The sequence below is a fragment of the Nannospalax galili genome, unplaced genomic scaffold (genome assembly GCF_000622305.1).
Source record: "Nannospalax galili isolate Female #2095 unplaced genomic scaffold, S.galili_v1.0 scaffold930, whole genome shotgun sequence".
Taxonomy (NCBI): domain Eukaryota; kingdom Metazoa; phylum Chordata; class Mammalia; order Rodentia; family Spalacidae; genus Nannospalax; species Nannospalax galili.
In genome coordinates, this window is record NW_008329328.1 from 1,056,285 (window position 1) to 1,079,360 (window position 23,076).

Consider the following 23,076-nt stretch of genomic DNA (forward strand, 5'->3'; position numbering starts at 1 on the left):
ATTTGTTGATGTTTGTTTTGTGCCCCAGTATATGGTCGATTTTGGAGAAGGTTCCATGGGGTACTGAGAAGAAAGTATGTCCTTTGGTGTTGGGTGGAATACTCCGTCAATATCTGTTAACTGTTAGGTCCATTTAATATATGGTATTGTTTAATTTAGATGTCTCTCTGTTAACTCTCTGCCCTGTTGGTCTATCTAATGGAGACAATGGGGTATTGAAGTCCCCTACTATTAATGAGTTGGGATTAATCTGGGTCTTAAAGTCCTGTAGTATTGTTTTTATGAAGTTGGGTGCACCAGAGTTTGGTGAATATATGTTCATGATTGTAATATCTTCTTGATTCATTGTTCCTTTGATCAGAATGAAGTGGCCCTCTTTATCTGCTCTCATTAGTTTTAGTTTAAATTCTATTTTGTCAGATATTAGAATTGCAATGCCTGTTTTTTTCTTAGTACCATTCACTTGGTATATTTTTTTCTGTCCTTTCACCTTTAGATGGTGCCTGTCCTTGAAAGTGAGACGAGTTTCTTACAGACAACAACAAGATGGGTTTTGTTTCTTAATCCATTCACATAGTCTGTGTCTTTTGACTGGGGTGTTCTGTCCATTAACATTTAAAGTTATTAATGAAAGATAAGTATTGAATCCTTTCATTTTTATTTCTATTTACATTCACAATGAAGCTGTACCTTTCCACAGTTATACCTTCATTGTAATTCTTTCCACAATCCCTTGGGTATAGTCATTCCTTTCTTCAGTTCTTTGAATTGCTTCCAGAACTCTCTGAAGGTCTGTTTTTGTGGACATGAATTCCTTCAGCCTATTTAGGTCATGGAAGATTTTTCATTTCCCTTTGACTATAATAGGTATTTTGCCTGAGTATAGTAATCTGAGTTGGCATCTGTGGTCATTTAAACCTGGGAATACTTTGGTCCAGGCTCTTCTGGCTTTCATAGTTTGCACTGAAAGGCAGCTGTAATCCTAATGGTTTTCCTTTAGATGTAACTTGTTTCTCTTTTGGAGCTTTCAGTATTGTCTCTTTGTTCTGTACATTTAGTGTTTTTACTATGATGTGCTGTGGAGAGTTTCTGTTCTGGTCCTGTCTTTTTGGTGTTCTGTATGCTTCTTCTATTTGTATGGGCATGTCTTTCTTCAAGTTTGCGAAATTTTCTTCCACAATTCTGTTGAAGATCTGGTCCATGCCATTCTCCTTCCTGTATGCCTATGATTCGTAAGTTTGGTCTTTTTATGGTGTCACACAATTCCTGTATGTTCCATTCTTGTGCTTTCTTAAATTTTTCATAATCTTTGCTTGAGTGGTCTAGTTTGTCCACTTTATCATCCAGTCTTGATATTCTGTTTTCCATTTCATTCATCTTATTGGTGAGGCTTTCTCCTGTCGTTTTTAATTGGCTTACTGAGTATTTTACTTCCTTCTTCATTTCAGCCTAAGTAGTCTTCAATATTTCTAACTCTTTTCTGAATTCATTCAGAAGTTTATCCCTATCTTCCTTCAGTTCTTTGATTTCTTTGTGTGTTCTTTAAATTCATTGAATTCTTTTATCATGTTTATAATTGTTCTTTTGAGTTCCATGTCCTGTATTATCTCTAGGGGGTTCTCACTGTACTCCTCTCAAGGAATAATGATAGTTTGTGGGGATATGTTATTTTTGTTTTTCATGTTATTTTTTTTCTCTGTGGTTTTGACATGTGACTTTCTTTTGTAGTTTCTGATTCTTGTGTGAGACTCAAGCCTTCAAGTTTAGGTCTGCTTCTTTTTGTGAACTTTAAGTGTCTTTGTGGTTTAGTTTTTGGGCATGAAAAGCTGGTTCCTCTAAGCTTCCAGTTCTCTCTTTTGATTTTATTTTGGAGTGGCCAGATTGCTTTTGTCTTCAAGAATTCCCACAGAGGCCCAAGTCAGATGAGGATCAGATGCTCTCAGGCTTTCTCCTAAGGTCTGGATCCCTCCAGGAGAGATGTTGTCCTCAGGAATTTGGGGGTTGGACTGGCCTGGGATCTGGGCCCAGGAAAGATGCTGGTCTAGGGCAGCTGGTAGCCATGCCACCAAGAGATGCAAAGGGAGATGGGGGAAGGAAGAGGCCCCAAGGGCTCCTGGGGACTTCAGGGAGGAATTGGGTTGGTCTGGATGCAAAGGATCATGAAGTCAAGAGGTTAGCCACCATGTCCAGGAAAGATGCTGGCGGGTTTTGCAGCCCAGGGAGGTGAGGGTGGGACAAGGCCCAGAGGGCTCCTGGGGACAGTGAGAAGGAACTGGGTGGGTCTGGATGCAAAGGATCTGGAAGCAGTGGTGGTTCCCCGGTGTCTGGGTACCAAGACAAGGAATTGGACAGTGTCCAGGCTGGGGGTGGGGGTGAATGAGGCTGGGGAAGTCAAGACGGGCAGGGCACAATGGACTTACCCAGGGTTGTGCAGGCCCAGGGAAGCAGAGGGAGATGAGGGTTTGACCAGGCTGAGTGGGCTCCTGGGGACCACGAGAAGGAGCTGGGTTTGTCTGGATGCAAGGGATCAGGAAGCAGTGTTGGTTCCAGGCCTAGAGGTCAGCCTTGGTGTCCAGGAAAGAGACTGGTGGGTTGTGCAGTCCAGGGAAGCAGAGGGAGGTGAGGGTGGGACCAGGCCCAGAGGGCTCCTGGGGACCATGAGAAGGAACTGGGTTGGTCTGGATATAAATGATCAGGAAACAGTGGTGGTTCCCCCAGTGTCTGGGGTGCCAAGACAAGGAATGGGACAGTACCCAGGCTAGGAGGCGAGATGGGCCAAGGAGATGGGAAGGTGAATGAGGCTGGGGAAGTCATGGTGCAGAGGGCACGATGGACTTACCCAGGAGAGAGGCCAGCGGGTAGTGCAGGCCCAGGGAACCAGAGGGAGGTCCAGAATCCATTTCTTAAAAGAACAATGTAGGCACTTCTGATAAAACACTAAGTTTAAACCATTCTGATGGCCCAATCAGAGAAAAGCAGACTGACTCTTGATTTAGCAAATCTTCAAGAGTCCAGTTTGTTTCAACAATCATCTGCTACAAGCCAACAGGGATCATTCTTTAAAATACTTTAGGGAACCCATTTCTCAATGATCCCTTATCTCCCCAAAAGGACACTAATGCAACTTTACAATCTATTTTAATATTTCAAGGTGAAATAGAAATTGCACATTTATCTCAAAAAAAAGAAAGAAAAGAAAAAAGAAAATTAAGCTGTCTTTGGTAGTAGGAAATTTTAACTGTTAATCCCTTAATAAATATATCACATCTGAAAGTATGTTTTTAAAAGCCACACCAAAAACATGGCCAAAAAAGTGGCATATGCTATCAAGCAGGCTATGGTGTTCAAATTTCTGGGTGCTTCCTCCTTCAGCCAGACTTTGGGACTCAGTGAGTAAGGCAACATGCAACTTCATGCTCACATCTCATTTTAGCCCAGAGCTATTAATGTTGACGAGTTGATCCACAGCCGAGGTCCTTAGACTTAGTTCTCTGATCTAACCATCAAACATACCTTCAAAGTGACAAAAATTTGCAAACCACAGAAATAGCCCATGACATGTGTAGGTTGTGTAAGAATAATTCCTAACAAAGATGTGTTGTAATTTGAATAAAATTCATAATTATTAATATGAGGGCAAAACGGTGTGGAGAGATGGCTCATCGGTTAAGAGCACTGACTGCTCTTGCAGAGGAACCGGAGTTCAATTCCCAGCACTCACATGGAGCTAACAACCATCTGTAATTCCAGTTCCAGGGGATTTAACACCTTCTTCTGAACCCTGCGGGCACTGCATGACACTTGCAGGAAATACATTTGTACACATAAAACAAATAAATAAATAATAAATAAATTAAATATATTTTTTGCCAGACCAAGAATCAGGAAGCATGCCATCTTTATGACTTCTTAGTGATCCTGTTTGTTTACTAGGGATTTAGTCCCTTACAAAATGACAGATTTTTATAACGTCATTAACAAAAAACATCCACTTAGGTAAGTACCATTTTACCTGCTAATTAAAAGAAAATGTTTCCCCCACTGTAATCGAAACTCATATAGTTAATTCACTAAGTTTAAACACTAAGGAAAAGAATATAAAATTGTACTGAATCATTACAGAAAAACATTTGACATACACCTTACTTTAACCAACTAACTTGGGCTGAATTCTGTAAGGAAACAAAGAGGGAAATCAGGAAAACAAACTAGGGGCTCAGTGGTTACCAGAACAGAGTACTCTAGCAGAGAACCAGAGTTCGGCCTCCAGCAACCACGTCAGATGGCTTACATTTACCTGTAAACTCCATCTCCAGGGGCTCTGACAACTCTGGTCTCCATGGGCACCTGCACCTCACATACATAAACTCACACACATACACACGTACATCACTAAAAATAGTAAAATCTTTACCAACAAACTGGGAAAGCTGCAGAGGGGCACTTCATAAGGAGTAAGGCCTGAGACTCCCTTGGCAGGAGCTAAAGAACTACTTATTCAACCTACAGTTTCCCTGAGCCCCAGGCCTCAGATTACTATCACGGCCTATTAGCTCCCACTGAAAAACTAATTAGCTTCTGACTTAGTTCTTTATCTTTAAAACTTCCAAGTCAGATGAGATGACTGCAAAGGGGAAGATGTTCTAGGACTCTGGCTTCTGATTCACAGGCAGGGTATCTCTATATCAGAATATAAAGCAACAGCCCACAGCAACTTACACACCTGACTCTACAGCCCACAGTACCCTTTTCAAATTGCTGAATAATTATCAATGTTTCAGTGTTAAACACTTAAAAGTCAGGACACTTCACACAGTTGACTTCCAGGGATGAGGGATGAGGTGGGGAGGCACAGAGTAAAGCCAGGCAGGGCAGGTGGAGCTGCCTCCTACAGACTGGGCTCTTTGGTTTGCCACAGGTCTGTCTACAGTTAGGTCTTCCCACCCTATAATCTACCTACCTGGTGCTTCTATGGTATTTGACATTGTGTCTTACAACAGAGCTGACCCACTCACCAAGCATGCACAGCCACTCCTGAGCTTTCTTAAGGGCAATAACCACCACACCCCCTCTACAGTTCGCCAACTACCCGTGAGTCACACCCTGGATACTGGCCTCACCCAGGACTCCTTCCCTTCCACAAACCTTCAACTTCAACATCATAGATTTAGCTACAGTCTCTTGCACAGATTCACCCCACTACATCCTGTTCCATTTTCTCTCTGACCACTTGCTTTGTGCTAGGACTCCCTCTTTCTCTGACAATCCTAACACATCTCAAATCCCTCCTCATACGATCCTTCTTGGCTTCACATCCTCTTACCTAGCCACCTCTTATTTGTCTAAACGGCTGGTACTCAAAAAAAAAAAAAAAAAAAAAAAAAAAAAAAAAAAAAAAAAAAAACTTCCTGTGTGCCCCAACAACACCCATTCCCCCTCCTTCATTACCCCAGAAGTAGCCATGTTCAACTCCCAGCTCACTCAACTACCACGAGAAAACTGACCTTGATCCTTCATCTTCCCACACTCACAGCCCCTTCCCTCCAGTTCTGAGTGTGATCAGTATCCACTGAGACTTCAGCTGTTAGGGGACTCCCCAGACCACCAGACTCTGTTTCAAATCTGGCCGGTCACCAAACTTTGCCCCTGCTTGGTTTCTAAATATTCTCTACCCTTGGTGCCCTCAAATTCATGCACAAGACACCATCAGGATGAGGTCTCTAAATGTACTTCTTATTTATCCACAAAATAAAAGTCAAACTCCTTCACTTGCATTCCAGGTCACCATGCCTCCACACTTGACTCTGCTGTGGCCTCTCCCTTCGCCTGCACAGCCTCAGACCTACAGCAAGAGTCTGCTGTTGGCTTTACATTCCAGGCCTCCTCACAGTCTGACCTACTCTGGCATCTCACTCCACCACTAAACTCAAGACACTTATGGACAGGGACTCTGCACTTATTTTACATCCTCAGGTCCTAATGACTGACAGTACACCATTTAATGGCACAAAGATCTCAAGGATGCCACCTTACTGCATCTTCAAAATTAATATTTCACATGAAAAAGCACCAGTCTTTGGAGTCTAGCAAACTGGGACTTAACCTCAGGCTCTTTTTCCCACTTAAGTGTCCCGAGAAAAGTCTTCCGTGCCAGTTTTAAAAAAAAAAAAAAAAGAGGTCCCACAAAAGGCTGACCTGGGGACCAAAATCTGCCTAAGTGCATCTAGAATATATCAGCAGTTAACACGTAGCTCATATTGAGATTTCAAAAAAATGAAACTGTTTTCACTTGAGTCTCGGCAGAGCAGGGGCACATTATCTAGTCCAGGGCCACACAGGCCTTGGCTTTGGACACATTCCTGCCTTTTGTCATTTTACTCCTCATTAACACCTCAGCTAAGCAGGGAGGAGGAGAGGAAGTGTCCAGCCAACAGGACTAAGGATGTGTTATCTTCTCCTGCTAGTGTTGACCCTCTGCCAACAGACTTGGTGACTCAGCCCACTGCACTCCCTGTCAGGTGGGCAGCAAACAGCTGTTACCAGGCCTGTGGGGCCAGTGCTGTGCTAATGCCCATGACACAGCACAGACACAGGCGCTGGAGAAACAAAACTCACTGAGTGTAACAAACTACAACCAGGCACTGGAGGGGAGTGGGTAGACACCAACTGCTGTGGAAGGCATTGGTTGCTTAAGGACAGGGCAGGAGTCCCATCATGGGTGGTCTAGGATGCACGTGAAAGACTTTAAACATCCTAACTACTCCACAAAAAAAAAAAAAAAAAAAAAAAAAAAAAAAAGGCATTCCATTTTTTCAGTGGAATAGGCTTTGTTTTTATTTATTTTTACTTTTTAAATTTTTATTTTATACATACAAACGTTTCATTTGCATGTATGTAAAGTGTACCATGTACATGCAATGCCCACACAGGCCAGAACAAAGCATCTGTTCCCCTGGAAGTGGAACTGCAGATGGTTGTTAGCTGCCATGTGGGTGCTGGGCACTGAATCCGGGTCCTCTGGAAGAGCAGCCAATGCTCTTAACCGCTGAGCCATCTCTCCAGTGCCGGTTTTGGTTTTTATTTGTTTTCTTTTTTTTTTGGCATTTCCTGTGATTCGGGCACTAAATTTCCCAAAAGTCTGAGACAAACACATAAATTCAAGCCTGACAACAAACTGGTAAGGAAATAAACGGGCACACAGCTAAGCCCCACCCTCACAAACATCGAGAAGTGAACCTCCAAGGGCTGGGGAAGCAGAAAGTCATAGTGAGCTGTGGGGATGGTGTGTGGGTACTGAAGACGTCTCCTCCATAGTGGGCTTCCCAGAGCTGGTGACGGGAAATGAGAGGTGCACCCTGAGCCAGCACACAGCAGACGCAAAGGCCACAGCCAGGAGCTCTCCTCAAGTCTCAGAATGAATGTAGTAGAACCAACCTCAACTTTTTTTTACTTTATTTTTTTACTTATGTTTCTTTTTTCCCCTTTTTAATTGAATTATCCACACCCCCTTTTATTACCTCTCCCAATATCCTGTACTCTACTTTGTGTATATATTATATATACAAATATATAATATGTAATAATTATATATACAAATATATAGTATATTTTATGTCTATATTATATACATAATATATATGCCTATAGAGTGTAATTTGTATCCCTAAATGTTCTGCAGTGTAAATCCATCCATTAGAGCCTCATCAACCTACCAAAACTCACACCCTTAAAAGAGACCGACGCCCCCCCCAGCAGCCATCGGCTGCCATCAGTGCCTCAGGTGGGGTTAGGGTTTCTCACCCACTCCCCTCCGCCCTGCTGGGATTTTTGTCTGGCTTGAGCTTATACCCTACTTACTTAGTTTTTTGTTCTCTTATGAAACTCCACAGTCATATAGTGAGAATAAAATCGGAGACAAATAACTACAAGCTTTTTTTTTTCCAGAACACTCTGAAAATTAAATCACTCCTGCTGAAGACGTCTCCTGAGCAGATAATTTTGGCAGAAGATGTAGGGTCAAATGAGAGCTACGACAGCTTACCTGCTATTTCCTGACGGACAAGAAAGGTATGTGCAAGAACAGGTATGTGCAAGCAGGTATGTGCAAGAACAGGTATGTGCAAGCAGGCTCTTGCTGTCGGCCCACCTGCCTTCCATCCCCCTCACCTCAGACACTGAGCAGTACCCACCACCAATCCCACCCTCCTCATTCCAATCTCCTGTACTTCTGCCTTCCACCAAAAGTCGGGGGTGAGGGACGTAGGCACTGTTAGCGCTCAGCCTCTCCGATGGCTACCGCAGGCCTAGGACTGTCCATGCCCTTCATTTCTGCTTGGGAACCCACCACACTAGCAATGTAAAGGCCTAGCAGCACTGTGAGCTGAGCCCAGCCTACGGCCATCACATTCGACCTCCTAACGGGTGAGACATGTGGGACCACCAAATGCCTCTTTACCTGAAGATGCTCCAGTGGGGCGTTTTCTGTTTACTGGTAGTGCAGAGAATTCCAAAAGCACGCTGTCTGTCCAGGACGCTCTACTAATTGGAAACTGCCAGTAAACTGAAAACATGGGTTCCCGGGTGCTTCCCTTGGACCTTAGACTTAAACCTCAAAACTGAAATAAAACACTGTTGAAAAATTAAAATTTGAGAAAAATTTTAAGTACGTATCACAAATAAATAGCCACTGTCATACTGTCTTCCCAAAGCATCTTTACACAGATTTTCTTTTTAAGCATGAGTAAAGTTGGAGAGCTGTGGGTCCAAATAGCTTTGCCTCTAGCCCTTGAGTAATTTCAGTGAATCACAACAGTAGCAGAAACACTGTGCAAACATGACATCCCCAGGCTTCTCATCTTGCCATTCCAGTTATAGACAATGAGGCATGTGAGCAAGTGCAGGAAGCTATCAAGTATGGCAGGCGCTGTGGTTTGAATCTGAAATGTCCCCAACGCATGTTTAGAACACTGCTCCTCAGCCAGTCCTGAGATCTGGGGTCACCGTAGAGTGGGTACAGATGGAGTTTTGCCAGGGGACAAGAGGTGACTAGGGACAGGCCTATGGAGGTTAGACCCTTATCCTTGACTCCAGCTTGCTTTCTTGGCTTCCTAGCCTGTGGTGATGTAAGAAGCCTCTGGCACATACATGCTCCCACCAGCATGAACTAACTCACTCTACCCCACCTTTCCTGATACGATAGGCTGAAATCCTCAGAAATCATGAGCCAAAATAAATCTCCTTCTCATAAGTTGCTTCTGTCTGGTATTTTTGTCACAGAAAATATAACGGGATCGACTATAAAATGTATTTTTATTAAGTTTAATAGCATATACACTTATGATAATGTGCATATTTCCAGAAAGTACACAAGGACTTCCTCATAACACTGACCCACACAGTCAAAACTGAAAGGTGTCTTGTAAGCCAATTTCTTCATTTCATGCTTTGAGTATACCGACAACTAATAAAAGAGATGAATGAGCAAAATTATAACGAGGTCACTCTTAGGATAGTCAGTGTTCGTGATGACTCCTGCCATTTCCTCTAATAAGCACGCTTTTACTGGACAGCCCGCAAGGACTCCACTGCAGATTACTTCCTGAAGATGAGAAATCCTGCACTAAACAATGGACACCACTCATCTTTGAATGATTATGCATGAATGAGCTCATTAATATTTGGTGACCTGATTCTTTTATAAAATATTGTATTTATTATTTTTATTTTATGTATATGTGTGTGTTGCCTGCATGTAGGTAAGTGTACCCATGTTGTGCAATGCCCGCAGAGGTCAGAAGAGGTTGTCGGATCCCCTGGGACTGGAGTTATGGACAGTTGTTAGCTGCCATGTGGGTGCTGGGATTCGAACCCAGGTCTTCTGCAAGAGCAGTGTTCTTAACCGCTGAGCCATCTCTCTTGCCCCAGTGACCTGATTCTTAAAATGATCTCTCAGCTCAATTTTCTTTTTCTTAATGGGTAACCCAAACATCACGAGTCTCTCTGTCACCCTTTATAGACACATGGGACTCCTAGCTAGCAGAGGCTTTGATGTGTCTGACCCTGAGACAGGAAGATGTAGTGGTTAGGAGCCCCAACACTTGAGAGACAGACCATAACACTTCAAGTAGCTCTGAGACTTAATACTTGTGTGGCCCTGGCAAGTAGTTCAGGGTCCCAGTGTCCTCATCTGTAAGACACAGTTAATTACGTGAATGGAGGATATGGGTTTTGTGATGATGAAATGTGTTCGTCACGGGTAGAGTTTAGAATAGATGGAGGCACATACTCAAAGCACGCTGGGGAGTGGTGCTAGAATTCCCATCAGCCAGGCTTCCTCGCCTAAATTTCAACCATGACCAAGATACGTGTCAGCTCCCTCACAACTATATTCAGTTGTCCAGTCCTCTATAAATCAACAAAATCTCACACGCTTAAAGTTTACATGCAGCAGCTGACGAAAAGTCAACCTCGTCACTGTGATTTCCCACTGCTGTCCTCCCATACCAAGACTCTAGCAAGTCACACTCATGTCCTGATGCCCATGAACTCACCAAGTTCATCCTCAAGCCTTCACAGACCTCTACCTAGTCACATCTGCCTCACTCACACTGGTACAAGTGTCACTTTCTTGAAGAAACCTTCTGAAAAACAGGAGCCTCTGTGGACACTGCTCTCTGCTGCGTTTCCCTGTTTTGTAGTTTCTTCAGCATCTGAGATCTGTACTTGCTTATCTGGCCACTGGCTGTCTCCCATACCTAGACAAAAGCTCCAGAAAGAAAGAGATTCAATCTGCCCTGCTGGATGAAAGGACGTGAAAGCACAGCCAGCCAGTACTCGATAAATACCTGCAGTGAAGGAGGGTAGGTGACCACAGGCCTGTTAGGATCCAGTGAAAATCCACCCCAGTCCCCATTCCTGAGCCAGGCTGCCTCTGAAGCCCGGCACCAACACTCTGTCAGACCAAGATATTTCTCAGGAACACAAGAGGTGGAGCCTCTGATCCTACCATATACCTTATAAAACCACTGGGCTGACACTGATCCATGAATATTCTTAATGGTCAGTCCCTAAACTATGTTTCCCAAAATACAGTCTGTTTCATATCAAACCAACCTAAAAGGAAGTACTACAACCTCTGACCTGCTTGAGCTAATTTCATAAGGACACAAAAAGTCCCAGACAAACTGCCTACTTCCCCTATATTTTAAAAGCTGAGAAAAAAAAAAAAAAAAAAAAAAAAAAAAAAAAAAAAAAAGTTCAGTGTTCAAAAATGTGTGTGTGTGTGTGTGTGTGTGTGTGTGTGTGTGTGTGTGTGCGCGCGTTAAACAGAAAATCTGCTGATCTTTCTTCTTTAATTGGTTCTGGGAATCAACGACTGACCACAGAAGGTTACTAGTTTGGAACAGCTTTGCCTGATTATCAAATCCTTGATTATAATGATTAAGCCAGGGCTTGTGGTTCTACTCAACCTCACTAAGCAATCTCACAGGGCATGTGCACAACTTTGGCACTACTCTCCTAAGGGTCTTACTGAGGGACCAACTCATGAAATTAGGATCCCCAAAGGTCAGGATGCAAAGAGATCTTACATCAGTCTCACACACACACACACACACATGTGTCCTCCCTTCATCACTCACATAAGGGAACCAGGCATGATAGGAAACTAGAGTTGTCCCCTGGGCAGTGCTGCTTTGCTTCATCATCATAGGCCCATACACAAGGAATGCAGGCAACCAAATGCTTCTTGGTATAATCTTTAATCTCACATTTACAGGTATGATCACAACCCACTGTGCAGGGGTAGAAAGGAGTGGAGATCAAAGGACAACCTTGGGCATCCCATCCTTGTCTTCCAAATGTTTGAGACAATATCTCTCTTGTTTTTACTGCTGCTGCTGCTGCTGCTGCTGCTGCTGCTGCTGCTGCTGCAGCAGCGGATACCAGGCCAGCTGGCCAGCAAGCCTGAGAGTCTCCTGTCTCTGCCTCTTATCTCCTGGGATTATACCTGCAACTTTGCCATGGGTTCTGGAGATCTGGCTGTCAGGTTTGCGTGGCAGACACTTTACCTACTAAGCTATCTCCCCAACCCCGCATAATCTGTCTTCAATTCCAATCACTCCCCAAAAGGGCCAAAAATTTCCCAAAGAATACCATTCAAGTATGCATGCAATACCTTCTCTGTGCTGAACCTTTTAACAGGCAGCAGGAAGCACACACACAAAAAAAAAAAAAAGGTGTTTGCAGCTTTAAAGCACTTTCTTTGATGGAAGGCAGAGATATTCACAGACAAGAGTGATGTGGACAGAATTCCAGGAACCACAGAGGACAGAGAAGCCTTCCCAGACAAATGTTTTCTCCTGATTTCTGTCCAATAGGATGAGGGGCAGTGAGCCAGGCAAAGCAGGGAAAAGTACGCCACCATAGATAGAATCACTGAAATGAAGGCTCGCCTGCATGAAGCAGTATGTTAGCAACTAAGGGGGACTAACTGTTGCTGCAACACAGGGGGCAAGTTGGAAGAAAGGGCAGGAGACAGCAGGAGGCAAGAATGCTGCCAAACTTCCCCAGCAGGTGTGGGAAGTTACTATGAGAACAATCTCATAGCTGCCACACATACCTTCCCTTCAAGTCAGAGATTCAGACTGGAACAGAGGGACCTCACTAAAAGGACAGATGGCTGGGTGACATACAGCCAGAATACCAAGTGGATGCCCAAGCTTTGTGTTGCTGGACACCCTGCATGTCACTGCCATCTCTACAAAGAGAACCATGTGAACTCAAGCTGTCTTTGCTCCTAACACCGCACTGTCACCCTGTCAAGGACAACTGTCCACAGTGCCCTTTCCACTGCCAGACGCTCTGAGTGAAGATGCTGTGAAAGCCCGAGCAACAAGCAACTCTAAGGGCACAAAGCAACACTTGGTCTGTATACCCACAGAGCACAGCTACATTGGGAATTCCAGAATGCTCTGCTTTCCTCCTTTACTAAAGACTGCAGGCTCCTTGAAGGCAAGAGTTACATGTGAGACTCCCAAAGATCTAGCACAAATATCTGATCAACTGACCAGAGCCTACCCAAGTGCTCTTCTGGAAAAGAACTGCAGTCCTCCCTGATACAGGCCAGAGATGACAGAGGCCAGCCTATAGGTCTATTTCCCAGCCCCCAAGAAGATTATAAGACTCAGGAGACAGGGATGCAGAACTGAGTCTATTCCGGCACCTCCTCTTACCTGGTTTTTTGAGATAGGTTTTCATGATGTACTATAGACTGGCTTCTAATTCACAATCTTCCTTCCCTCGGCCTCCCAACTGCTGGGATTACATATGTGTTACTGTGCCAGCCTTGCATTATTGTTATTGTGCGTGTATGAGCGAGGACACATGCACAATGCACCACACTTGTCGATGTCACAGGACAACATTCAGGCATCAGTTCTCTCTTCTAGCCTGGTTCTGGGAATCAAACTCAGGTCATCAGGCTGGGTGACAAGGGCTTCTATCCACTGAGCCTTCACCCACCCAGCCCCTTTCTTCTACTTTACTTTTCTGGGTTCTTTAGCTGTAAAATGGCTAGATTTACACAATCTGTAGACCTACACACACACACACACACACACACACACACACACACACACACACTTTGCAATCTAACAAAATCTACTAAAATTTGAAAGTTTTGTCCAGCAATTCTTTTTGAAATTTTAAAGACAAATTTGCATAGGTATATAACAAAATATGTACCAGAACATTTAAACTGGCATGGTTCATCACTGTGAAGAATTAGAAATAATTTAAATATCTAGCAGTAGAGAACAATCAAGGAAATGATGCTGTATAAACACAACAGAAACTACCACATCAACCTGAGAATCTAAAACGTGCCTACGATGTAGAAGATTGGAGCAGAAGGCAAGAGGAGCGTGCAGCGAAGCCACTCACAGGAGGAGTCCTCCTTCCTTTAAACAGTAATAAACACTTCCTAAGAATATTTTATTTTCTTCCTTCTTTTTCTGTCATTGTTTATTTGCTTTTTAATATGTCTTAGCCAGGGCTGGTTGCAAACTCCCAAACCTCCTAGCCCAGCCTCCCAAATGCTGGCATTACAGGCATGTAACACCATACCAAGGTAAGAATGCATTCCTTTAAGAGTGGATTTTAAATGTTTTCACCATAAAGAAATGATAAAGATCTGAGACAACAGATATGTCAATGAATCCAGCTTCTTCGTTTCACAGTCCGCACATGTACTATACCACACTGTGCCCAAATTTAAAAAAATAAGAAAGAAAAATAAAATCATTAATGGCTGGTATCACTCTAAGTGAATTCTTTTCTTTTCTTTTTTTGTTTGATTATTTCGAGCATCCAACAGAAATTAATCTAATAATCAGGAAAAAAACAAATCACACACTAAACAAGATGATGCCCCAAGCCCAAGCTCTGGCCAGTTGCAGTAACAGCATGAAGCTCAGAGGTACACAGTCAGCATTTTTCAAATCAAGTCAAGCAGTCAGAACTCATGTCACACCCAGAGAGGTCTAGAAGCTACTTCTGGCCCTCATAACGGTTCATTAAACTAGAGCTCTTAGCTTCTACCACAGGCTAGCTGACAGCCCCTCCCAATGTTTTCCCAAGAAGTATGTGTGTAGACTGTAGAAAGGCGGGGGACCACAGTGGTCAGGACACACAATCAAGAAATCACCCTGTAATTAGGTGTTACACCTCCTTCTACCCACACAAGATAAATACATTCCTTGAGGTTCTTAGAAACAAAATAACAATTTTTTTCCCCAACTGAGTAGAATTCTCTAGGATCTAGAAGATAGAGCTACCACAAGGAAACTCTTCAACAATGATCAGGGTAAAAAGTTTAAATATTATATCACACACACACACACGCCCCATTAGATCTTCCAAAATACCACATGCTATAGTAAATTACATTTCTGTCCACTAATTAACACCTAAGAGAGAGTTAATGGACATGCAGAGGTTTCTTCTACGCATTTACCAAGGCCTAGCCTGTGATGTCACCACCTTCATGAAGTCTTATGAAGCAGAGGACAAGCATTTCCAGCCATGCACTCAGAATGGAGACTCACCGCAGTCAAAGTCCCAAGCTTGCTTGTGACCTCTGTAAGCACAGGGAGAAATAAGACTACAGTGCTTGCTGGCTGCATGTCCACAGAATGCAGCCCCTCCCTTCCATGCTTCAGAGGGTCACCACTGCTAACACTGACAGTCTACGAAGCTGGCAGTGTCTTGCCACAGACCTGCTGATGGCACAGTACACACAGATGTCCAGATGTTATTCAGAAAAATAAAGCCCATGAGGCTATCAGGGTCACTGTGGGTACATTTTTACATATCTTGATGACAACATTTGCCTTTAAAAAAAATTCTTCCAGGGCTGGAGAGACGGCTCAGAGGTTAAGAGCACTAGCTGCTCTTGCAAAGGACCCAGGTTCTATTCCCAACACCCACATGGCAGCTAACAGCCATCTGTAATTCCAGTTCCAGAGGATCCAACACCCTCTCCTGACCTCCATGGGCATTGCGTGACACGGGTGCACTTACATGTATGCAGGCAATACACTCATATACAGAAAATAATAACAATAAATAAAATATTTTTAAGAAAGTTCTTCCCACTCACAACACATCTGACTGTCCATTTTTCTCCCAAGATAACGCCTATATACAAATAATATTTTAGTTGAATGAAGATACCCATAATCAAGAAAAACATGTCAACAAAAAGGAGCAGAACACTCAGTAGTTGGTGCCCCATGTGTACTTTTGAGAAACACCTCAGATGGGTCAGCACCAGGAGGTGGCACAACAGAAGGAACCCAGCAACTCCAGGAGTGAAGACTCCTGTGGCCATCTCCCTGTCCTCCATCATTCTCCAGGCCACAACACTACTAGGGCTCCTCACTCATCTCCCAGCATGATCCTCTCCTCTACCCCAAAATTACCTTCCTAAGACAAAAATCTAATTGCACTGCAGCCTAGATGCCGTATTGCTTACTCTTCCATTGTTAGGATAAAAGATCATGACCAAGGCAACTTACAAAAGGAGTTCCAGAGGGATAAGGGGCCATCAAGGTGGGAGAGGCACCAAAAGCCTCCTCTGCCAACAGGACAGACCTACTACAGTCTGGTTCCATCCCCCCACACCAGTTCTCTGCCACCACTCTGGTGGCAACAATGTGCTTTTTCCCTCTTTCCTGTCTAGTTTGATATCAGCATCTCTAAAGCCTTCCCTCATTTCCCCAGAAAGTATGAAGCTCCTCAAAGCTGTAACAGCCTCCTATTAGAGGCTCCTAAATGCCCTCACATTCCAGGTCCCTCTCTCACGTAGGTCCCAAGTGGGCAGTAAACCCAATAAAGATAAATGTGCACATGGTGGGGTGGGGGGGAGATCACATGTTCCCAAACTTCTTACGTTTCTTATGTAAATGTAAGTTTCTTATGTAAATCTCATTCTGCATTTGAAAAACTGAAATCAAAATGGCTAAAACAGGTTGTTTATATTATGTAAGACTAACGACCTAGGTAAAATGCTTAATGCAATGTTTGGAACTTAGAGAGTGGTGGCTATTATAACTATGCCACAGATATTATCTAAATGTTTCTTAAAGAGACCTTAATCCCCACTAACCTGGGAAAATTACTTCTCCAGCTCTGCTTTCTCACCACAAAGTATAGAGAATGAGGAAATACATGTGGAAGGGGAGCCAGCACCGAACTCAATCAGAAAGCAACTAAGAGCTAAACTGGGCGGGAATAGCAGGATTACCTGAGAAATGAGCACTGTTTCCCTAAGTTGAGAAATATGTGGATCCGGAGGGAAAATATCCCCTTGGATCCCCTTTCGTCTAGGCATTCACATTTTTTAAAATTTTCAACTGGCCTTTTAATCAGGTAATTTCTGTTATACAGCCTTTTAGGTAGCCAGGTTGCCATCCCTGGGCATTAGCACTTACGTAACTAAAGGACTCTAAAAATCCAATGCAAACAGGAAAGGAGAACTCAGCGTGACAGAGCAACAGTGCAACTGTGTAGATGCTACAGGGCTGCTCACTATCACACAGGATGAAACGAGGTGCCGGTCTTTGCATTCAGGTTCCGAATGCTTAGCCCCTTCACCTCCTGGTTCTCCTTAACAAAGCACAATGGAATCTTTGCTCTTCCAGTTGCAGCCGCCATGGACTCCAACACATTATTTCTGTAATGCATCCACATCTACTCTTCCTCCTTAGCTATCATCGAAGGAACGCTCAAAGGATGGGCAATAAAAATTGTAAGGTGTTACTCTTTATAAGGTCTTTCAATGTTACAGAATTTCTGACTTTTTTAGTTACTGAAAGTAATATTAAATTTTAATTCTGGTTTAACAAGCTCCTTAGATTCCCAAAGAAAAATATTTCTTTAAACTTCAGTTAAGAAACATAATAAATAGGGCTGGAGAGCTGTCTCAGCAGTTAAGAACACTGGTTGTTCTTGCAGAAGACCTGGGTTCAAATCCCAGCAACCACATGGCAGCTAACAACTGTCCTTAGCTCCAGTCCCAGGGGATCCAACAGCCTCTTCTGACCTCTGCGGGCATTGCATGACACGGGTGCACTTACCTTCATGCAGACAATACACGCATACAGATAAAAATAAATTAAAAAAATAAAATTTTAAAAAAAAAAGAAACATAATAAAAAGTGTCAGAGTATCCAGAAAGATCTAATAAAGATCTTTTAAATCCTCTAACACTACAAAGTAAGCAGTACTCTTAAAATCTGCAGAAACCGGGCTAGAGAGATGGCTCAGCGATTAAGAGCACTGATTGTTCTTGCAGAAGACCCGGGTTCGATTCCCAGCATCCACATGGCAGCTATGAACCATCCTTGACTGCAGTTCCAAGGGAATCCGAAGCCCTCTTCTGACCTCCGCAGCATTGCACGACACAGGTGCACTCACATACAGTGCAGGCAATACACTCATACACAAAATAAAAATAATAAATAAAGAAATGTCTTTTTTTTTATTCTGCAGAAACCAAGGCTGGGAGAGAGTACCCAAGAGATGAACACTGCCTGGAACTATCGAACCAACAAGGACCTTCAAGACAAGGACCAAAGAGACCTGGTAAAAGATGACCAGCAAAGGGCAGTATGAATCCAGGTGAAGCCAACTACGAGCGTGTGAGGAGACTGAAGGGAGAGGTATTTTGAGAAAGAAACACAGATCTTGGAGACAAGACAGATGGTGAAGAAAAGAATCAAAGATAAATCAATGGACTTTTGAGACAGGAAAAATGACAGGAAATGGTGCTGTTATGAAGAAAGACCAGTTCCAAGGTGAGACCCAAACCGAAAACAAGGCTGACTTATTCTGAATGGGGAGGACAGCGCCTTGCACAGCTGCAGGTGCTGAAACTGAACTTGAACTCACAGAAAACGTGTTTATTAGTATTACGCACAATATTATTTCAAGGGTAGGCAAAGGTGGTCACTCTCTTCCAGCACAAAAGAGATAGAGAACGAAGATTTGTAAGACAAGACCAGCGGACTCTAAAAAAATGTTTGTCATTGGCAGTTTCAACTCTCTGAAGACAGACCACAGGAGGGGGGATTATGATGGCTAAGAAACTAGGCCAGCCTTCTGATGGCAGCACACAAGGAGCCATTAACGCAACAAGTGATTAGAAGCCCACAATGTACCAGATCCTGGCCTAGGTTCAGCCATGAACATCTTGCCCTCCTATAGCTTAGGACCTAATTGAGCAGACCTTCAAAGAACAAGTAGGCAAACATAGTTTGAACTTGGGTCATGATAAGTGCTCTGGAACTAGGAAAAGATGAGGAAGAATGATGGAGGGGGCCAGGGCTTTGAGATACATTTATCTGGCAATCAGCAGAAGGTCAACTAGACTCTAAGAGGAGGGGAAACATGAAACTATTTTGTAAGTGATGACTTGCGCCTTCACTCAAACTATTTACTGACTACTATCCTAAGTACTGTGGTGGTGCTAGACAGGTCGCAGTAAAACTCACATGTCTTTGGAGTATTGGAGAACTGGAGGATTCTGAGGAGAGACACTGAGGATGTGCAGAGGGGAAGCCAACAATGCCACAGACAAGCAAGACAAAGCATTTCACCGCATGGTCAATCTTCATTTCTGGAGTCAAATCCAATGAGAAAATTCTGACTATCTTAGAAAAAGTAGACAACAGAAGAGGGATATGCTTCAAGAAGAGAAAGCAGAAGAGAAGGATGGTTTTTATAAGAATCAGAAACACTTGTTCAAAAGAAAAGTAACTTTATTGACCAAGACCTACTGGGTGGGAGGGTGAGGCTCTGTGCTCGGAGGAGGGAATAAAAGGCCGGCAGGTACTTCAAGGAGGTTAAAGTGAGATTTTCCATTTGTACAAAAACCAAAAGCACCTAGCTGCAAGCATGAGTGGATCATGGAGCAGCAGAGAGATGGGATGACTCTCCCCCAAAGCCAAGCTAGAGAGGAGGGCTCTGGCCCTTCTGTGAAAGGCAGCAATGACAAGAAGCTGCCACAAAGCTGAACTCTTCACTCAATGGTGCAGGTGGTAAAGAGCTGTACAGTTCGGTAAGTGACCATCACGCTGTGGCTGATGAGTAGGTTGATGAAGTGAGGTACCCGCTGCACCCCAGTCACCACATCTATACTGAAGTCATCAGTCTCCCTACAACACTGCAAACCGCTCATAGGAATTATAGCTTCTTTAATCTCTATTCCTAATAACTAGTAAGTAATGGTACCTCAGTAAATATTTAACAAGGCCAAGATTAGATGACACAAGTAACAAAGGAAAGACTGAACAGCTAAAGGTTTGAAGTATGTGTAAAAGAACAGCCAGATTCCTACTAAATGTTCAATGCTCCTGTAGTTTACTGACGATTCAGAGGGCAGAAGGTAGCCAGAGACTGCATCTAACAAGATGCAGAGCCCTGAGAAAAATCACTGCAATTCTGAGCCTCAATTTGTAAATGAAGATGTTAGAGCAAATAAGGGGTTGCAGACCTTTCCTGGAGATGTCTATCATTACCTGAAACCTCTGGTCCAGGGAGGGGGCCAGGCTTCCCCTTTGGCTGTTTCCAAATCATGGACACTAAACATCCAGCTGGTATGGCCAGGATACTAAAGATCTTGCAGCTTACAGCAAGAGACAGGAGCTCGGGGTCAGAGGCCAGGGCCGTGAGTGACCAGTAGTGACAGGTTACACAGATCTCAGACATGCACAGCGGCTAGCCTAAGGAAAGGCTGAATGGATGAAACAAAGGTGCTTTCGAGGTGGTTTTTCTGTCTGACATGTACATACCCAGTAGCCAAGGTGAACAAAGTCAGGGAGAAATTCATTTTTAAACCTCAATTTAAGGGCTGTTAGAACAACAATTACCAATAACCAAGATCATCCTTTGGTTTTGAAATGTTTATTTACTGTATTTCTGAGAAGCTGCCATTTACCATCTATAGAAATACCTGACATTTTCAAAACCTTCAAACCTTATGCCAAGCAAAACTCTCCAGTACTACAGGAAATCCCACAATCTGAAGAAGGGAACGAAAAGCCAATCCAATCCAAAGAAAACTTCCAGCTCCACAATAAAACACAAACAAATACTACACAGAGCACTGAAATGTTTATAGTTAAGTAGCTTTTCACTAAGTCTTTTAACTACTTCATTTCAAAGCCCTTGAAAAGCATTAAGTTACATTTTCTGTATTTCCATGTCCAACAAGTGTACAACTTAAAGAAGGAGCGTGTGACTTAAGGAAGCTAAAAGCCACATCGTGTGTTTGAAAATGCCTACAATAATAAGTGCCTGGGGGAATGGGATGACTTTTCTACTTCTGAACTAAATTGAGGGGTGAGGGGATGCTTTGCAAAGATTCTAGTGAGGATAATCTTTCTGATTACACAGAGGAAGTCATACAAACAATTCCACGGGAACCAAGGAAAGTTAATCCAAGAACAACCCTTGAAATACTGAGAAAAACACTGTTCTGATTTTCTAAACACTGGAGATCACAGGGTTTGCTCCAACAAGCCTGACATCTGACCACTGTTTGACAACGACAGGGCATTCGTGTTCACTAAAGGACAAGGCTCGGGCCTCCGGGTTCTCTCTCCGCCTCCCAGCAGTCTTCCTATTTCCTGCACACCTTTAGAGTGCCACACACCAACTTCCTGTATACCTGGGGTAGGGATGCCTTCCTCCTGAAGAGTTAAAGCTAAATTCCGGAGGCAAACTCAAGGGTTAAAAGTTCACTGTCTACCCTCGCCGGGACCCTCTAAAGAGAACCATCAGCATAGATCACTGGGCAAGTTCGGTGCGACAGGTGATTAATATTTGTCAACAACTCCCTCCGAGGAGGTTGGCATCACTGCAGGGTGGACGCGGGCAGGTTGTGTGGCGGCTGTGGGGGGAGGGGGGCCTGCAGCAGGGTAGACTGGCAGGTGGACCCTCTGCAGGGGTCACCTCCTCTCCCACCACGCAACAGGTCCCCTCAGGCAGGGCGCGGCGGGCATCTGGGCACCCGCACCTGTTCCCCTCCTGCCCAGCTCCTTGCTGCTGCCGCGGGTTACCGAGCCCAGCCAGCGGCATCCCTCCAGGGCACAGCCCGCAGCGATAAGGCCAGGAGCACATCCCACCTCCCCACCTCCTCCCATGCCAGGATACTGAGGCTCACCTGCGCTGCTCAGGTCTGAATGGCCCCTAGGACGTGCTTAGCCAAGAGGGAGGAGCGGTGGCCAGGGACCGGGAATCTGGCGGCCAGCCATCGGCCGGAGCGAGGGGCGCATGGCCGCCCCAGGCTGGGAACAGTCCGAGCCACCTGGCTTCTCACCTGCCCGGGGGTCGTCCCTAGACCTGGACCTGAATACTTACTGGCCCAGAACCTTTCTCCAGTGGCCAGGTAACTAATTGTTAAATAGCAGGTCTCTAGGTATACAGTAAGAACTTTTACAGGGGCAGGGGTGGAGAAGTAAGGAGGGCCAGGAGCGGGGGACCCAGGAGCCGGGACCCAGGAACGGCGGATGCAGGCGCCGCGGACCCAGAAGCGGCGCCGCCACCTGCCCGCCGCCGGGATCCGACGCGCGGACTCACCTCGGGCAGCTCCCGGAGCTGGTTGGCGTCCAGCAGCAGCTCCTCCAGGCTGCGGGCATAGCGGTAGATCTCCTCGGGGACGTAAACCAGGGAGCAGTGGCGCTTGTCGATGGTCTCCACATGACGGTTGCACCGCCACAGGGGGATGCAGTGGAACATCGCCGGAGCCGCCGCAGCCGGGTCCCGAGCCGCGGAGCCCGGGATGCGAGCCCGCTGCGCCCCGCTGCGCCCGGCCCGCTCCGCGTCCTTGCCCGCCCAGCCTCCTCGCCCGTCGCCCGGGCTCCGCGGTCCCGAGCGCTCGGAGGAAGCAGCGCAGGAGCCTCCGCCGCGCCCGCGCCCCGCCCCGGCCCGCCCGGCCCGCGGTCCCCTCCCACCGCCGCTCCGCTCGTCGTTCGCGGCCACAGTGCTCCGGGCATGCGCGCAGGGGCGCAATCGGGGCGTGCCCGCCTGGGAGGCTCCGCTCCGGGTTTTCCCGGAGACCTGGCTCCGCCAGGGGAGTGTCGGAGGGCAGCTGCGGTCCGCGGGCGCCGCCGGGATGCTGTGTGCCGGGCCCTGCGGGGAAGCCCGCTCGGACCGGCCTGCTGCTGCCGAGGAGAGAAGGCGGACGGAGCGGAGGACTTCGGGGTCGGAGTTCTTGGGGACGGCGCCTCCGCTAGCTCCCCTTCCCCAAAACAACTTTCTCTTCCGGGGTCAGGAGGGACCGCCCCGGCGCGAACCGTGCGCGGGGCATTCCCTGCGGCCTTCCTGACCCGCGTGAGAGCTGCTCACCGGCCGCCGGGTTCCCAGGCTAACCCGGGAGCATCCGTAGTCAGCGCGGCCTATCTACGTAGTGAGGAAACCCCTCCTAGAGTCCCCGCGTCCCACTCCACCCCCCAGAGCATATGTCAGTCTGCGAAGTTCTCTAAGATTCTCTGGGCCAAGAGCCAGGTCTCGCCG

General features: G+C 45.4%; 1 protein-coding gene across 1 annotated transcript in view; it reads right to left on the reverse strand.

The window, feature by feature from the left end:
• Positions 1 to 22,534, reverse strand: part of Lrrc1 (leucine rich repeat containing 1) — a 145,903-nt gene extending 123,369 nt beyond the window's left edge. The window contains exon 1 of the mRNA XM_008836528.3: positions 22,141 to 22,534. Coding sequence (XP_008834750.1) covers positions 22,141 to 22,299 — 159 coding nt within the window. The 5' untranslated portion in view covers positions 22,300 to 22,534. The remainder of the gene's footprint in view (positions 1 to 22,140) is intronic.
• Between the last annotated feature and the right edge of the window lie 542 nt (positions 22,535 to 23,076).